Source organism: Balearica regulorum, chromosome 24 (assembly GCF_011004875.1).
Source record: "Balearica regulorum gibbericeps isolate bBalReg1 chromosome 24, bBalReg1.pri, whole genome shotgun sequence".
Lineage (NCBI taxonomy): Eukaryota > Metazoa > Chordata > Aves > Gruiformes > Gruidae > Balearica > Balearica regulorum.
Window position 1 is genome coordinate 7,246,539 of NC_046207.1, and position 15,425 is coordinate 7,261,963.

The window sequence follows — 15,425 nt, forward strand, 5'->3', positions numbered from 1 at the left end:
GTACTTTGAATTAATCAACTGGAGAAATGATACAGAACTAGTTAAGTCAGAGAAAAATATTTCTGTCCCAGAAACAGTCTTGCCTGTACCAACAATAGCATGTGATTTTCTGCTTTGCTAGTCTCACTGGTGCTCAGACTTTTGCCTTAACTTTACCTTTACACTCAAGAGATGCAAGGCATTTGAAAGCATTTGCTCTGCATCCTCTGCTTGTGCAGTAAGCACAAAATAATTGGAATCAAGTATCAAAGTATTTATTTTTATAAACTTTGGGAAAAAATAATTCTTTTGGGGGCTTTACACCCAACATGATTGAATGTTCAATGAGTGAAATATGATAAATTATATCTTCTGATTCACAGGCTACAGTGACAAGTCTTAGGGTTTTATTTTATCTTGCAAATAAACTTGAACCAGCAAGTAGACAGTTAGCTCCCTGCCGCTGTGTCAGCAGGTGCTGGCAAAAGGGCACCAAAGCCTCTCACTTCCTGCTCTGTATGGCAGTGCCATTTGCACTACAGAACATCTCACCCATGAGGATTTTAATGTCTTTTCAGTCATTAACCTTTCAAGTGACTTCTTTGAAAAGAAGCTATTTTAAGTAGCATTTCTCTGTTCCAAAACAGCCTCTAGTGATTTCAAATGTAATTTCATATGAGGAATGACAATGGATTACACCCAAAGCAATGTGTTACAGATTAGAAGGTACCCCAACTGGCTATAACAAACAGGATATATGCTTTTTATAGAATCCACTGGAGCCTATAAGATTCCTTTACTTGCCTTTGATGAGTTTGGAGTTAATATCCAATTCCACAAATTAATTTTGAGCAGTTTTATGGATGGAAGGACCGACACTGGATCCTCTTCAGGTTTGTAACAGGATTGTTTTCAAACAGTAGCAAAAGCTACCTGGCTATTCAGACTATTAGCCCCTTTATACATGCTCTCTTCTCATCATATTAGCGTAACAGATTGTATTCCTCTAGGAATATGCCACATTTGCCTTTTAATATAGCTTATGGAGTCTTTTAGTGACTTCGCTTTCAACTAAATTATCTTACATCTTCTTTTAAAGCACAATACTACAGTTGCAAAAGATGCATTTTTAAGCTAAGCAACAGATGCATTCATCTTTTACTCATGCCATCTATACAAGAATGAGACTTTGAAGCATAAAGGAGACTACTGAAAATACTAGTATTAGCAGTAGCTCCCTCTTCGTTACACCGCATATTATGCCTACTGTTTGAAATTAAACAGTACATGACAAGCCTGTATACGTATTTTTCTATGAGTATCTAAAGCTGTGAATGCCATTATCTGCCTCTGCTAAGAAAAATCCTAATTTTCACTTCATTCTGCATAATGTATTTTCCAGTTCAAGATGAAGTGTTATTGTAAAAAGTGATAGCCTAACTGCTTGGCTAACACTGTTCTGACATCTAGATCAAATCTGTCTGTGGAAGAGACTCTCAGCACTGCTGCTAATAAGAAAAACTGACCTTCAAGTCAAATCAAGCTTTCTGTCAAAAATCCCACAACTGAACACAGAATGTCATTGACAAAACATGAGCTTGAATCATGTTAAGAGTCTCTTGGTTCTCCGATACTAAAAGGGGTGATGGAATAAAGCTGTCCCTAATGAATTCCTATCAAATTCACAAGACAGTGCTTTTCTGAGCTCCATGTTGAGAAGCAGCCTGTAGAATATTTCTGCACATCCAGAATGACAAAAACTTTTCAAATTCTGTTCTGTATTTGACAGCGCTTTCAGCATCAGCTTCACCGTTTCACAGCAATCACTTTTCCCAACTTGCCTTTCCTGCATGAACTGACAAGGTTCAAGTTTGCCAGTGTCCTACTATTTATAATGCTGCCTCCAGTTGCAGGTAAATATTCATTGGGTGGAAAGACAATTTTGATACTTTCTGACATTTACATCAAAACCCAGCTGGTATACCCTTACAGACCAGCTACGGTTGTCATGTCTTCATTGAGAGAGTACTGCGGAGCATTCATCCGAGTAGCTATGTTATCAACAAAGATTTTTATCTTGCCTAATCCACTCAGCTCTGATTGAAAAGTATTCCTGTAGAGCAATCCACTATTCAAACCAGAAGCCCTTGGGCACATCCCCAAAAGATATGAGGATGACAAGTACCAAACCTTAGCCTCTATGGCATGGTTTCTTTCCTTTTAAGCCCATCGTTGTGCATTACATTAGGAAATAATTTCTTTCAGAGAAACAGCTTTCATTTGGATAGTGGATCAGCTTTTCCAACTCATCTTGCTCAATCAACAAGACCTGACAGTACAAAGCAAATACACTTTGGGAAAAAAGATTGCTTTGCACTCCTTTCAAGAACTCCCAGGAACACAGGCCAAATGCAAAGAAGCTCCAAGGAACAGGCTAACCACAAAATATTGCTCATATTATTTGCCAATCAAGCAAGCTACATAGTGTGAAACCATTTTATTTTGGTTTAGATAATAAGTTTTCTGAGGGGAAACCATTTGATTGGAAGTGTCAATCCCAAGTCCATTACAAATCACATTTTTTCAGGAGTCATTAATCTCCTAGGAGCTTAAGTCATGCACATATCTTCTTTCTGAAACCTATTACCATTCTGTTAGCTAACACAACTGCGGGATACACACAAATTCACTTAAAATTTAAAAATAAGGCCTACTATAGTAACAACTGCCTCTAGCATCAGAAAAGTGTAAAGAAATTGTGCAACAAGTACTTGTACTTCACAGCACCAGAAAATTCTGCCCAGGTAACCAGGTATAGAGAGCCAAGGCAACCATTAATTCTGGCAGGCCTTTACTGCCAGGGAGCCTGCAGTGTTACTGTGATTTGTATCAAGAAATAGATCCTGCTTTGGGCATACGGAAGTGGATCACATATCAAAAGTAAGAATTAGGGAGAAAAACCTTACTCAATAGAAAGTTAGCCCAATATATAAAAACCATACAAATGTTTAAACACTTTACAGGCAGCAACAACAGGAATGATAAAGATTCCTGCCAAGGTGGCTGTTAACAACAATTGTCTTTTTCCCCACCTTGTTTTGCACTTGCATCTATTAAACTAGTTGGATGTGCTGCCTCAGCTGGCTGACAAACACATGGACATATGCAGCAACTTAAAAGCCTGCAAGCTTACTAATACAGTCAACAAACAAATATACAGAACTTTAACAGAGGAGAAAAAAAAAAAAAAGAAAACCAGATCCCAGAAAGTCCAAGAGGCTCAGCACGTCTCTGCATTTTAGAGTCTTGGAGAGACAGGAGACACCTGCCATTGATTCTTCTAACAGTTTCTTGTAACAGTAGATGCAAAGCAACAACAGATACTGGCCACTTGACTTGTGTTGTTCTTACTTTAGAGGGGAGGGGAAATTTTACAGCCCTGCCTCAGTGTGGCATGAAGCAGTCATGTTACACCCTCAAAATCTCCAGGCAGTTGTTGTAGCAGATAGCTATCCAGTCTGGCTGAGTTGATGCCCACTGTACATTGTTGATTTCTCCCTCTGCTGTATAGGCCAAGATAGGGTCCTCAATGGCACGAGGCATTTGCTGGATATCCCAGATGAGAGCCTGATGGTCATCCGCTGCAAATGGAAGGGAAAAATCATAAGTAGAATCAAAGTATAACGAGATCTCCATACATGGCTACTAACAAGTGTATGACCCAAGAACCTAGATAGGATAAGGCTGCTGCAGTCCTGACGAATATTCAAGCCAGAAATACAGTGATACAACTATGCTCCAAAAAAATAAGCTCTGATCATTAAACATTATCCAGGACAGAGTTGGAAAAACAAATGATCAGTGGCATTCCTATCAAGTGAAAACATTTAAGAACTAGATTGCAAAAAACTAAGGAGCATTAAAATAATATAGCTTAGCCAAAGCAGATGCACAGTTTGGGGACTAGGCTGACTAATTCCACACAATAAGCTATAGTAGGTGTCTATTTCCATAAAAAAAGTTAGGGAAGTCACTAATAAAGCGCTTCTAAACTACAGATATTCCTTAGCAAAAGGCAGGCAGAGAACTGCACAAACTTTTGCAGAGAGAGGATTTTGTAAATGCAATTAAGGACTCCCAGAGATTCAGCAACACAGCTGGATAGAGATGGATCACACTTACCTGCTGTACAAATGTGGCAGGAAGAATGAGGTGCCCAAGCAATTCCATTTACACATGCTCTGTGGTTGTTTAACCTGGCAACAGGAGTGCAAGGAACTCTGACATCTAGAATGACAACCTTCAGAAACAAAAAACCCAACAAAATTAATAACTTGCATTTTTTCTATTTGTTTCTTCAGAAAACCAAATATTTTGAGCCAAGGCTATAAATACAGCTGTTTCCTAAAGGATGTGGTTGGCAAGCAAACACTGTTCTCAAAGAATAGCTTCTAGCCGGTCAGTGTGTCTCAAAAAGAGTCAGACCTCACAGGGAGGGCTTGTGAGTTATGCAACAAGGGCAAACGAACTGTGCTTCCCTGAAGCAGCACAGGTGACAAACTAAGATACACTGCCTCATGCGCTGAACCGAGAAAGAACAAGGTGACTAAAACACTTGCAGTTAAGAATGTATGTGAAAACTATTGCCCAACTGGCTCACAGACCCCTCTTAAAAAAACAGTTGAAATACATACAAGCCACAGAGATCAAGTTTATAATGCCAAAATTACTACTTTAACTCCTACTGAAGCTAGTGCACTAAGAATTGGTCCTTAATCACACTCCGTTTCAGGTACTGTCACTGCCCCCTTAGTTTAAAGAACTGACTACTAATTAGCACCAAGCCACCTCCCAAAAAAATCACAACCACTAGCACCTACAGAAGATGAGCGGCCACTTTACCTCCATGCCATCCATGGCCATTGTAGCAAGATAGTTGGGATCCTGCTTATTCCAGCAGAGACGCAGCAGTGGATGGTGCTGTGGGTCCTCATAAATTATGGTGCTGTGTTCCAGATGACGGAGATCGAACATCCTCACTGAGCCATCTGCACCAACTGAAGCAAACATATCTCTCCCACCACCTGCACGGCTAAATGCTATGTCATACACCTGTGTAATAACAGGACAGAGAAAAACAGAACCTGAGTTTTAGTGAGCACGCTGCCTCCTAAATCGCAAATTAATGGATTTTACATATGGATAGCAGATCTAATTGCAACATATCCTGTCAAATATTTGATGTTCCTAGTAAGCTTTTAGTTATTATGCTTGCCAAAAGGAGGGGGAAAAAAAACCCCCAAACTTAAAAGGGTTATGTCATTATAGGATCATTCACTGAAACTAAACACATCAATTCCCCAGACTCAGATTTTTTATACTAATTGCTGAAAAGTAATACTATGTTAAAATGAAATAATCTTGCAAGTTGTTTGTTGCCTTTGATAGGCAGTTGATTTCAACTCCAGTTTGACATTTTACTTCATTTTTCTAAAATATTCTGGAGCATAATCTAGTAAAACCAACATATTGTCAAGTTCAGATTCTATGATGAGTAAACAGAGCAGTTTTGACAGCCAGTAGTATAGTTTTAGTTTGGTACTCAAAACTGTATATCTTGATCTGAGATAAATTATCTTTTTGGATCATTAGATTTTTCAAGAAAAAGGAGGAAAACAGAAAAGCTCTGTTCCTTTTCTACTGCTTAACGCACATACAATGTAAACAACCAAAACAATCCATCACCTCTTTGTCATGCGCAATAAGCTGGGTCTTCACATGGCCAGAGACCAGATTTACTCTTCCCAGAACCTGTCCTGTCTCCAGACCCCAAATAGTGCAGGTTGTGTCAATACTAGAGGTACCTGAAACAAGAACACTTCTGTTAGCAAAATTAATATTATCACAAATTATTTAATCACTTACTGGATTAATGTAATATCCTCCAACATGTACAGATCAAAATAACGAAAAGAAGAGCATACAATTAAAATCAAGAACGTCAAACAGCCAACAGTCTACCATGCATTTAAATGACGCAAACCTTTTAGCTGCAGAAATAGTCTTCCACACAGGAATAAAGTGTAAATAGCTCATGTCTACTTCAATCTATTCAGAAGTCTGATGGAACTCCGAGATGAACTTTCCTATCCTGTAAGTCTCATGTGCATGTCAAAACCAAAATTCAATCATAGTGTTGCGAAAGCGTATTATTATTAATTGATTGTTTCTGTGGACTGAAGGTGGGGTTAGCAGTAAAGCTCTTAAGAGACGAGAGATGCAACACACAAAAAATAAATCATGTAGCAAATAATTACTAAGACATACTATCACTGTTAATCTCTCGACAAATCCCCCTGACATAAATGGCTGTACTCTTCTGGGAAACAAACCTCTGCTGGATCAGTCATCTTGGATTCACAATTTGTCCCATAATTAAGCCTTAAGCATTCAGCCCCCTTCAACTGAATTAAAGGCTCCTGGCTTTACTCCTGCTGCTGAAATGGCTTCCTAAAAGACAAAGCTTGGTACCTAGTTTTGTATCCACTCCAGAACATGCTGAAATAAGTCACAGGAGTTCATGTACATCATTACGTAGTGCTACAACAACAGCTCACCAGCCCTGAAGATTAAGACTCCCTATGTGCAAATGAAGAACACCCCTAATCCAACCTAAGTGACCCATTCTGCACTGGACAGGGCACCTTTCAGTGCAAAAAAGTGTTCATGAGCTGCTCAACTTTTTTTTTTTTTTTTTTTTGGTAACCTAAGACAATGGCAGTTTCTACAGTATACAAGTTTCTCCACTGGTTCATTATCAGATTAACCAGTGACATGCACTGACAGAGCAGTCAGTCACAACCCGGACTTCGCCTTTTCCATGTCAAAAATGTAGCATTTTTTCAGTCTCACCTAGAAGGTAAGGATCCACTTCATTCCAGTCAAATGATGTTAGTGGAGCACAGAAATCAGAGTTCTTGTTATTGTTCAGCAAACACTCCAGCCGGGTCTCTGTTTCACCCACCTTTAGAAAAAGTGAAACATCTGACTTAAATAGCAACATCACGTGACTTGTTCCACTTGCACTTCCAAAACATAAGGTGTTAATCCTGGGTTTCTTTCCTCTCAGCGTTACATCCTAAAGCTCTGGAAAACACAATCACCATCTCTATCTTCAATAAGGTGATTAAAACAGCAAGTACCATGATAATTCTGCTTCTCCTATAGTCTTCATATTTAGTAACAGTATTGCAGTTAATAAAACAAGTTATCAAGTGCTCTGACTTGATTTTATGTCTTAACCTCCACACTGTAGCAAGGACAAGACACTCTGAAAGGGAAATAACTCACTTCAAAAAAACCTGGTCTCAATTTAAAATGAGATCAATATGCAACACAGTTAATATCATGGTTCATCTCTTTCTAGGGAGGATTTACTCACTCTCCAGACGCGCAGATAGTCACCACTGGTTGCCAACAGGTCTGGATATACTCCCTTGGTGTCTGGGATCCACATAAGCTTTGTGGTAGGGTAGGGGTGATCAAAGGTGTTCCTGCAAATGAACTCTGAGCTCTCTTCATCCAAACCAACAAGTTGCACCTATAAGAAGCCATATTTAAAATAAGGCATTTTATCAAAATACTCATTTAGAATTACAGCATTAAGACTGAGTGCATTTCAGAAGGACACCTTCTATAACCTCAAGGACAATATAAAATGACCATCACATCAATGGAATGTGAAATCGTTAAAGCTTTGCTTCCTAGCTGGAGCATGTAAGCCAAGTGAAGTATACATAATCACCACAGTGCTTTACTTTGAAAAGATGATCTCAAATGAATTGAAATTCAATCCGAAAGGATTAAAGACCACCCTTCTCTTTTCCACATTGCAAAGCCTAGTCTAAATCACAGGCTTAAAGTGCACAAACATTATTCCAACTCATCTTCAACTGAACTGATGCTGACAATGTCATCTTCAGAGAGCAGGACAAGCTGTAGTTTGCATGACAACTCCCACAATAAAAGTCCTTATCTTGGAATTCTTGACCATAACCCTGCGGATTGTGACAGATTGCGTCAGTTAGCTATCAAGCTGTTTTCAGCATCATGTTAACTAAAATGTTCTGCCACAACTGCATAAAATTAAGATAGAGATTAATCATATTGCAGAGTCAGAAAGTAAAACTGAATTCAAAATTAAAGAATTGGGAAGCTAAAATATTTACATAATTATTCAAAAGTTTTGTGTGAAAAGACCAAGAAAGCAGGTCTGCTGAAAGATTCTAGGTAACTGAATTCCAAATCAGTTGTGAGAGTGATGCAAGACAGAGTAAACAAGAAACTATCTCCACATAGCTCAGTCATGACAACACCTGAAGTAATGCTTGAAGTCCCAGACATTATGTTATTAGAAAATTATTGACATGTCAGAAGGCGTTCAGAGAAAAATATGGTGGTGGGAGGATATGTTTAACCTAGCAGTGACTACAAGACCTAAGCAGGATGAAAGCCCCACTGTGTTAAATGCTGTTCAAACACAAACATTATGGGGACAACTCACTACAATTAGTTTGTAAGCCGCTCACTGTAGGAACTTCCTAGTACTTTCCACACTGCAGCTTCCTCCTAGAGAAAGTCCATTAAGCCACTGTTTCCAAGATGTTTATCTGGAAAAATCCTAAATATTCTGGGATAAGCAATTTAGTTAATAAGCTACACATTTAAACTGAATCTGAAATCTACCATATTTTTTTCCACATAACAGAAAACCAACAAATACTTCAGCGGATCTTAAACTATAACATTAGCAGTTACGAGCCCATTTAGAGAGGCCCTTAACAAATGCAAACCTTGCCCCCTACCACAATGAGAAGAATCATCCTTTTCACCCCATAACAAACCCTAAATGCTTCTAAAAACTGTGTATTTGTCTGCCTTGCACTCTCTTTATTACAGCTACTCATACTTCACACTCTACATAAATCAGTCAAGAATCTTCTGGTCTTCCAAAATGATTGACAAATAGCTTTCTAACTCCTTTAGGGATCAGAAATACTAAGCGGATTTTACAAAGAAAGCAAATTGTCCTTGGTGATAGAAAATCTTGTGGCAAGGTCAGGATCAGAAGACAAATGACCTCTAATAATTTCTTCTCCTTTGCTTATGCTGTTTTCAGCTCAACATGAGTGTATTAAGCCTACACAAAGCAATCAACATACTCATAACCAGAAGCAAGTCTCAAACAGCAGAGGACTCACTTTCACTGGTGTGAATTTATATATTCCTGGACTGCATACTCATGTTTAACCTCTCCTCAGATCTGAAGAAAAAGCAATGACTGTGTAGCAACCCAGTATCTTTGTGATCTTTGACATTTTTAGGTGCAGGCCACATTAGAGAACAAAAATTGCATTAGCAACATTAGAGCTCCTGGCAACTGCTGAAGATCAGGTGTCTGACAGTGATTGTCAGACCTGAAGGCAGCCCGTGAGAACTCTGAGCAGGAGGCATTGGTCTGCCCCGAGACAGGAGCAGAAAATACAGCTTGAGAAGGTCTATTCTTTCCTAGCTCGGCATATTCAAAAGTATAACTCTTCAGACCTGAACAGACACAGCACATTACAGAATCTCCCTATACATCCTCTTGCGCAGGCTGAACACAAGGAGATGGAACGATGGAATTATTTTCAGGATGCTGATTATATTAGAGCCCTGTCTCTCCCTCCTGCAAGTGAGGCAAGATTTGCTGCTGCCAGCTACTGCATGAAGGAGTGCCTAAAGTCCAGCCCAGGTAAGACTGAGGTGATGCTAACAGGAAAGTAACTGTCAGTCTGGATACAATTTGAACCATTCTACATCTACCTGTAACTCATTCCCACTGGGAAAATGAGGACCAGTGTGTTCAATCTCCATTATTTTTGCAATTATGCTATGACAGTAGCTAGGAATGCTAAATAATTATTTGTTTCTTCAATACATCAGGATATGCTAAAATTTGATGTGGATTTTCCTATCATAATCCAAGCCTTTACCAATGTAAGGCTTAATTGCAACAGTGCATCCAAGTAAAGAAGTGCCTTTAATTAGCATTCCTTAACTTCTAAAACAATTACATCTCTCTTCAACACGACCCAAAAGAATCAAACATAGAATTAAACAATGCAGAATTCAGTAACAGCTTATTTCTTTTTCTTGCATGGTTTGAGGAACAGTGAAGTAAGTTCAAAGTATTTTTTAAAATAAACCCTATATTCCTTTAATCTAATTAGTAACTACGAAGAACGTCATTTCACAATTATTTTAGGGGCATGTACAATCAGAAAGATCTCACTGCACCAATTATTCTTCAACATAGAATCAATTTATCTTTGCAACTCTAAGCCTTACAGAAAAAATGACCCTCTGCTAAAAACCACCCTGAACGCTCTGATTCGAGGCACTGTTCAGGAGAAGGTGACAACCTGGGAAGCACATGGTCACGACCCGTCTGCTCCAGTGACAGGAATGAGCAGTGTACAGCATCACCTTCTACTGTTTTCTAAAGTGGACTTCAGTTTTGTCTTGCAGATAGATCCCAAAATCAGCCTTTCCTGATGTTTTCCACAGATCATTCTTGATCCATGAAGCCATAGCCAGGAGTCTGCAGAACAGCATTAACAGTGAGATTTGTGAACACCTCCGTTCCCTCCCATTACACCAGTGATCCATGAGACACACTAAGGGCTGACAGCAGTTTGCTAATCCAGGAAGTTCAGGAAACACTACCCCAAATAATTTTATTTCTACCAACTGGAGCAAATAATATCTCTTCTTGTACCATGATTTGATCAGCAAAGGGGTACAAGCTGAAACAAACCTCCTTTGGGGTTCAAACAGTTCACGGCAACTAGGCTTCTGGTATGCTATACAGCTTGTTAGCGTGGGGGCTGACAGAGGTTAGATGAGGAACTGGGGAGAGCAGTAAATTGGGGTTTAGCAGTCAATAGATTTAAGTTCCGCACAAAACAGAGGTGTAAACAGCCATTTTATGTATGTAACCCATAAGTACCTCAAGCTCTGGTAATTACTACAGAGATAGAAACTCCAGACAAACGAGATAAGAATCTCTCCTCTTTCTTTCACTGCAATTCCCTCACAGCAGGCACTTCTGCTGCAAGAAACACTTGGTGCATTAAGTCTTTTTAAAAGGACCTTTTTAAAACAAACCCTAAAACAGAAGAGTCATAAGGAAAAGTATATTCACCTATTTGGCTAGATTTTAAGCAAGCTAGAATTGCTATTCCAGCCTATTTTTTTTAGTATATTAAGAGTAAGGAAGAAAGCCAGTTATTTGGAACAAACCATTGCAACATCAGAACAGAAATGTTGTCTGGACCTTGTCAGAAACCTCTAAAGATTATGACTGCAAAGAGAAAGTTGAAATTAAAATGAGTTTTCATTATCCTTTTAATTAGTGCCAACTGTACTATAAGTGTATTTTGATGTCAGAAGCTGGCAATATAAAACATCTCAACCGTGAAGGGCAAATTACGCAGGAGGACAAAGCTCTCACACATGCCCTGTAAAAATCTTAAATTTCTGCTTACCTCAGAAGTCAGGTCATAAAATCAACTGCTCCAGACCCTTTGTAGCACAATGTTATGGACTACTTAAACAGGGCGACTTCAGTTCTTTCCTTTTGTTCCTTTAGTTATACCACTTACATAGACAGAAGCTGGAGCTGAAAGAGTTTACAACTAGTGTGCACCTAGCACAAGCATACAGCGTCTGTCCAAGAGTTCCCAATCGGGAGCATGAACCTATTCCCTGAATGTTTCAGTATCCCCGAAAAGATTCAGCAAAGCTGTAAGAGTCATGGTAAGACACCATAAAGACAGTGCAGATGAAACACCACTTCCAACCTTATTCTAGTCCCCAAAGTAAAGGGGACAGCATCAATACTCTAAGCAATAACAATACTTGCAATTACCTAACTATCTTCCTACAGCGGAAGGCTGCACTGAAAGCACTACAAAAAACACCAAACAAGAAAACCACAAAAAATTCCCACCGCTCTTTGAAATATCAGAGACACAGCAAAATCTCCAGCAAAGTGAAGGTTATGTTTCACAGCATTTATTGTGCAAGTTTAATTTTTAATCATACATCATCTTTATTTCTATAGCAGCAGCATCCAGACTGGCATCTCATTCTCGTATTAGTTTCCAGCTCTTTACACCACATAGATCTAATAGCATGTGGTGCTTACATGGACTGAAGTCAACAGAATAGTTATTTCCGAAGCTCAGAGGTCAGGAGAAGCCCTGGGGAATATTTACAGACAGCAGTAATTCACATAGTCCTAGACAATTTCTGTCTGCAACAACTGTGAGCGTAAAGGGTAGAGAAGATAGTAGTTGACTCAACTGCTTTACGCTTGAAGCCTGAACTGAAAAGCAGACCTGATCACACTAATCGAGAGCAACCCCAGGGAACAGTCCAAACTTGAGGTAAAGGAAACATAAATGTAAACACAAAACTATTTGAGAGTTTGTTATTTTAGTTTATCAGAGTACAGACTACAAAAACATTTTCAAGTTGGTCTTTAAACAAACTAAAAGTTTTCAAGCTCAGGGCCCTGCCTCTCCCCAGCAGTACTCTCAGAACCACAGCAACGCTCACCAGCATAAGGAGACAGCTCGTACACAGCCTACTCATACTGGCTGGACTACAAAATACTTAGAAGTCTCATGTCTCAGACTGCTGCAAGTGCAGTAATTTAACCACTGAGTTAAGAGACGTTACTCCTGCCTCACTCCCTCTCATTACATCCTTGCACAAAGCCCAATCCCCAACACCAACTTTCTGACCTTATTTTCCACAATCCCCATTAATCATCTTGACAAAGCTACAGAGCACACACGCTATAAACACACAAAGCTGCATTTCCAAAATCTTAAGTTTCACACAAATTTCAGGATGCTCTATAGCTATGCCCATTTCCTCATCTCTCTTCCATTTATACGAATTCATTATATCAGATTACTACATTAAGGTCTGTTCAGAAATGACTGCACAAGCGTTTGGAGAGGTGAACACATAGTTTCTATTACCAATATAAGGTTCTCCACTTATATGTGGCAGGGAAACACTGAAGATATAATCTCATGCCTTATTACACCCTTGTTCTCAGAAAAAAGTAAAGGTACTGAGGAATCAGTGAAAGTAGTTTATGTACTTATGAAAAAAGTTATCACACAGAAGTCCTCCACAGCAAGAAAGTATCATGAGAACAGCACATTTCCAATGCAGACACCTTGTATATGTGCAGACTTTAGCCCTGGCCATAAACTTTCCGTCATACTGAAAAACAAGCCAGCTATGCTGAAGCCAGAGGACCTTCTAGCCGAGAAGCAGCCAGCAGCAGCACCACGGCTCTTCTCACGCCCAATCCCTGTCTCCCAACAGCCGAGGGCTCGCAGGAAGGAAACCAGCCTGAATCCAGGCCGGCACCCTGCACGTCAGGGGCGCATCCGAAGGCTCCACACAGCTCCCAGTGCCGAGGGCAAGGCAGGAGGCTCCGCCAGTCACACCAACCGCTCCCCCTCGCTCTGCCCCGGCCCCGCCGCCCGCTGCCGGCAGAGCCGGGCCCGGCCGCCGCCGCTCCCCACCTTGTTGTTATACTCCTCCACGAAGCTGCCCAGCGCCAGACGGAACCGCTTGTCCGGCCGGACGCTCCAGTTCATGGCGTACACGGTCCAGGGCGCTTCATATTTGTAGATCTCCTTCCGCTTCCCGTGCAGCGACATGGCTCGGCCGAGGGGGCCCCGGGTAGCGGCGGGGCTGAGGGGGGCAGCGGGCTTGGCCGAGGGGGGGCCCGGGCTGAGCTCGGAGGGGAGCGGTGGGCCCGACTGAAGGGAGACGGATGGCGAAGCGGGCCGGGGGAGAGGAGGAGCGCGGCCGGCCGGGGCGCAGCGAGGCCGGAGAGGTGGCGGGGAGCGGGGGAGGACGCAGCACGGCGCCGCGGCCCCAGGCCCGGCTCCAGGCCCCGGCGGCAGCAGCAGCAGCGCGGAGGCCGTTTGGGATTCGGCCCCTCACACAACGGGAACGGAAGCCACGCGGGGAGCCCCGCCCACTGGGTGCAGGTTGGCTGTATTGCCTGTCACTTACAGCCTCCGGCATCTATTGGGTAAATCACCCGTCCGTTTGCCCTTCTTCGGTCTTCTATTGGTGTCTTTGTCCTTCATTCCAAACGGACGCTCACCTTCTGGCTGGGATAACCTACCGTTGCTTTTGACCCCGCCCCGGAGGGAGGCCACGCTTGTTCTCGACATCTTACTGGCTACCAGGGGTCGCAGTGGCACGAGGCGGGATCTTGAGCCCTTATTGATAATCGATTGGTTGAAGCGGTGTCAGTCACATCAGCACGAGGGGGGTGGGGGGCACTTGCGGCGCACGGTGGTGCCGCGTGTTCGAGTCCCGCCCGTGCCCAGTGGCGGACGTGTACGGGCATGTCCCTAATTAACCGAATCTTAATTGCGCGGTTTTATTTCTGGTAGCACGCAACAGCATTGGCGTGTGCCCGGTGCCTTACTGGGGGAAGGGGCGCAGGTGGGCATCAGCTTCCTGGGGAGCTCCTGCCTGAAGCAGGGCAGGCTGAGGCCCAGCATCTGGCTGGAGCCCCGCGGGCAGCTCGGCTCCTCACGGCAGCGCCAGGCGGGTGCCCCAGGGAAGGCCTGGAGGCCGCCTCGCTCTCTAGGCCGAGGCATGGGACAGGGAGGAGGCATCCTGGCTCTGCCAGCAGAAACCTGAGCAGGCCCCGGGTATAAACAGTCCCTGTGTGGGATGGTGCCTGCTGGGGGCCTGGGCAGGGGCTGCCGGCTGGTTTGAGCCCCTGTGCTGCCCCGTGGAATGAGACCCGGGGGGTAGAGGCAGGTTCAACCCCCTGCTGAGGGCAAGGGCTCTGTCCTCACCTCTCGGGGCCATACGGGGTCCGTCACAGGTGATCCTGGGTCCAGCCCTCCTGAAGGAGCAGGCCCATTTGGACAGGGGCCGTGTCCCCTTCAGCAAGGGATGTAGGATGGGCTTTAGGTATCGCTGTGCTCATCTGAAGTCCCACTTGCTGCAAGGACTCTCGGTGTAATCTTTGCTTGAGGTGCGTTTGCAAAGTCTTTTATGATACACAGGAGAACTGCAGTAGGTTGGTCTTGTAGAAGAGCTTTTGCAAATTGCTACTGAGCCTGAGCTGCATCCTATTGGGAAGGAATTGCTCAGCACATCCCCCTCTGGCCTCATCTTTGACCTGGAGGACCTGCACGTGGGCTCCGTTAGCCCCATGCTCCCTGGATGAAGCAACCGGGGTTTGACCACAGCCTCTGCAGGGGTCTTTGCAGGTTAGCACCTGTGCTTTGTACTGCCAGGGATGAATTCACGGATGGTCCCAACAAACACAGCCGTAATCCACG

General features: G+C 42.5%; 1 protein-coding gene across 1 annotated transcript; it reads right to left on the reverse strand.

The window, feature by feature from the left end:
• Positions 1-2,461: 2,461 nt before the first annotated feature.
• On the reverse strand, positions 2,462-14,080 carry DCAF7 (DDB1 and CUL4 associated factor 7). Its single transcript, XM_075775432.1, has 7 exons — positions 13,632-14,080; positions 7,421-7,579; positions 6,892-7,003; positions 5,725-5,843; positions 4,882-5,091; positions 4,162-4,279; positions 2,462-3,620 (listed from the first exon to the last, which is right to left on the reverse strand). The coding sequence occupies exons 1-7, from the start codon at positions 13,767-13,769 to the stop codon at positions 3,448-3,450; spliced, it is 1,029 nt and encodes a 342-aa protein (XP_075631547.1). The 5' UTR covers positions 13,770-14,080; the 3' UTR covers positions 2,462-3,447.
• Positions 14,081-15,425: the final 1,345 nt, after the last annotated feature.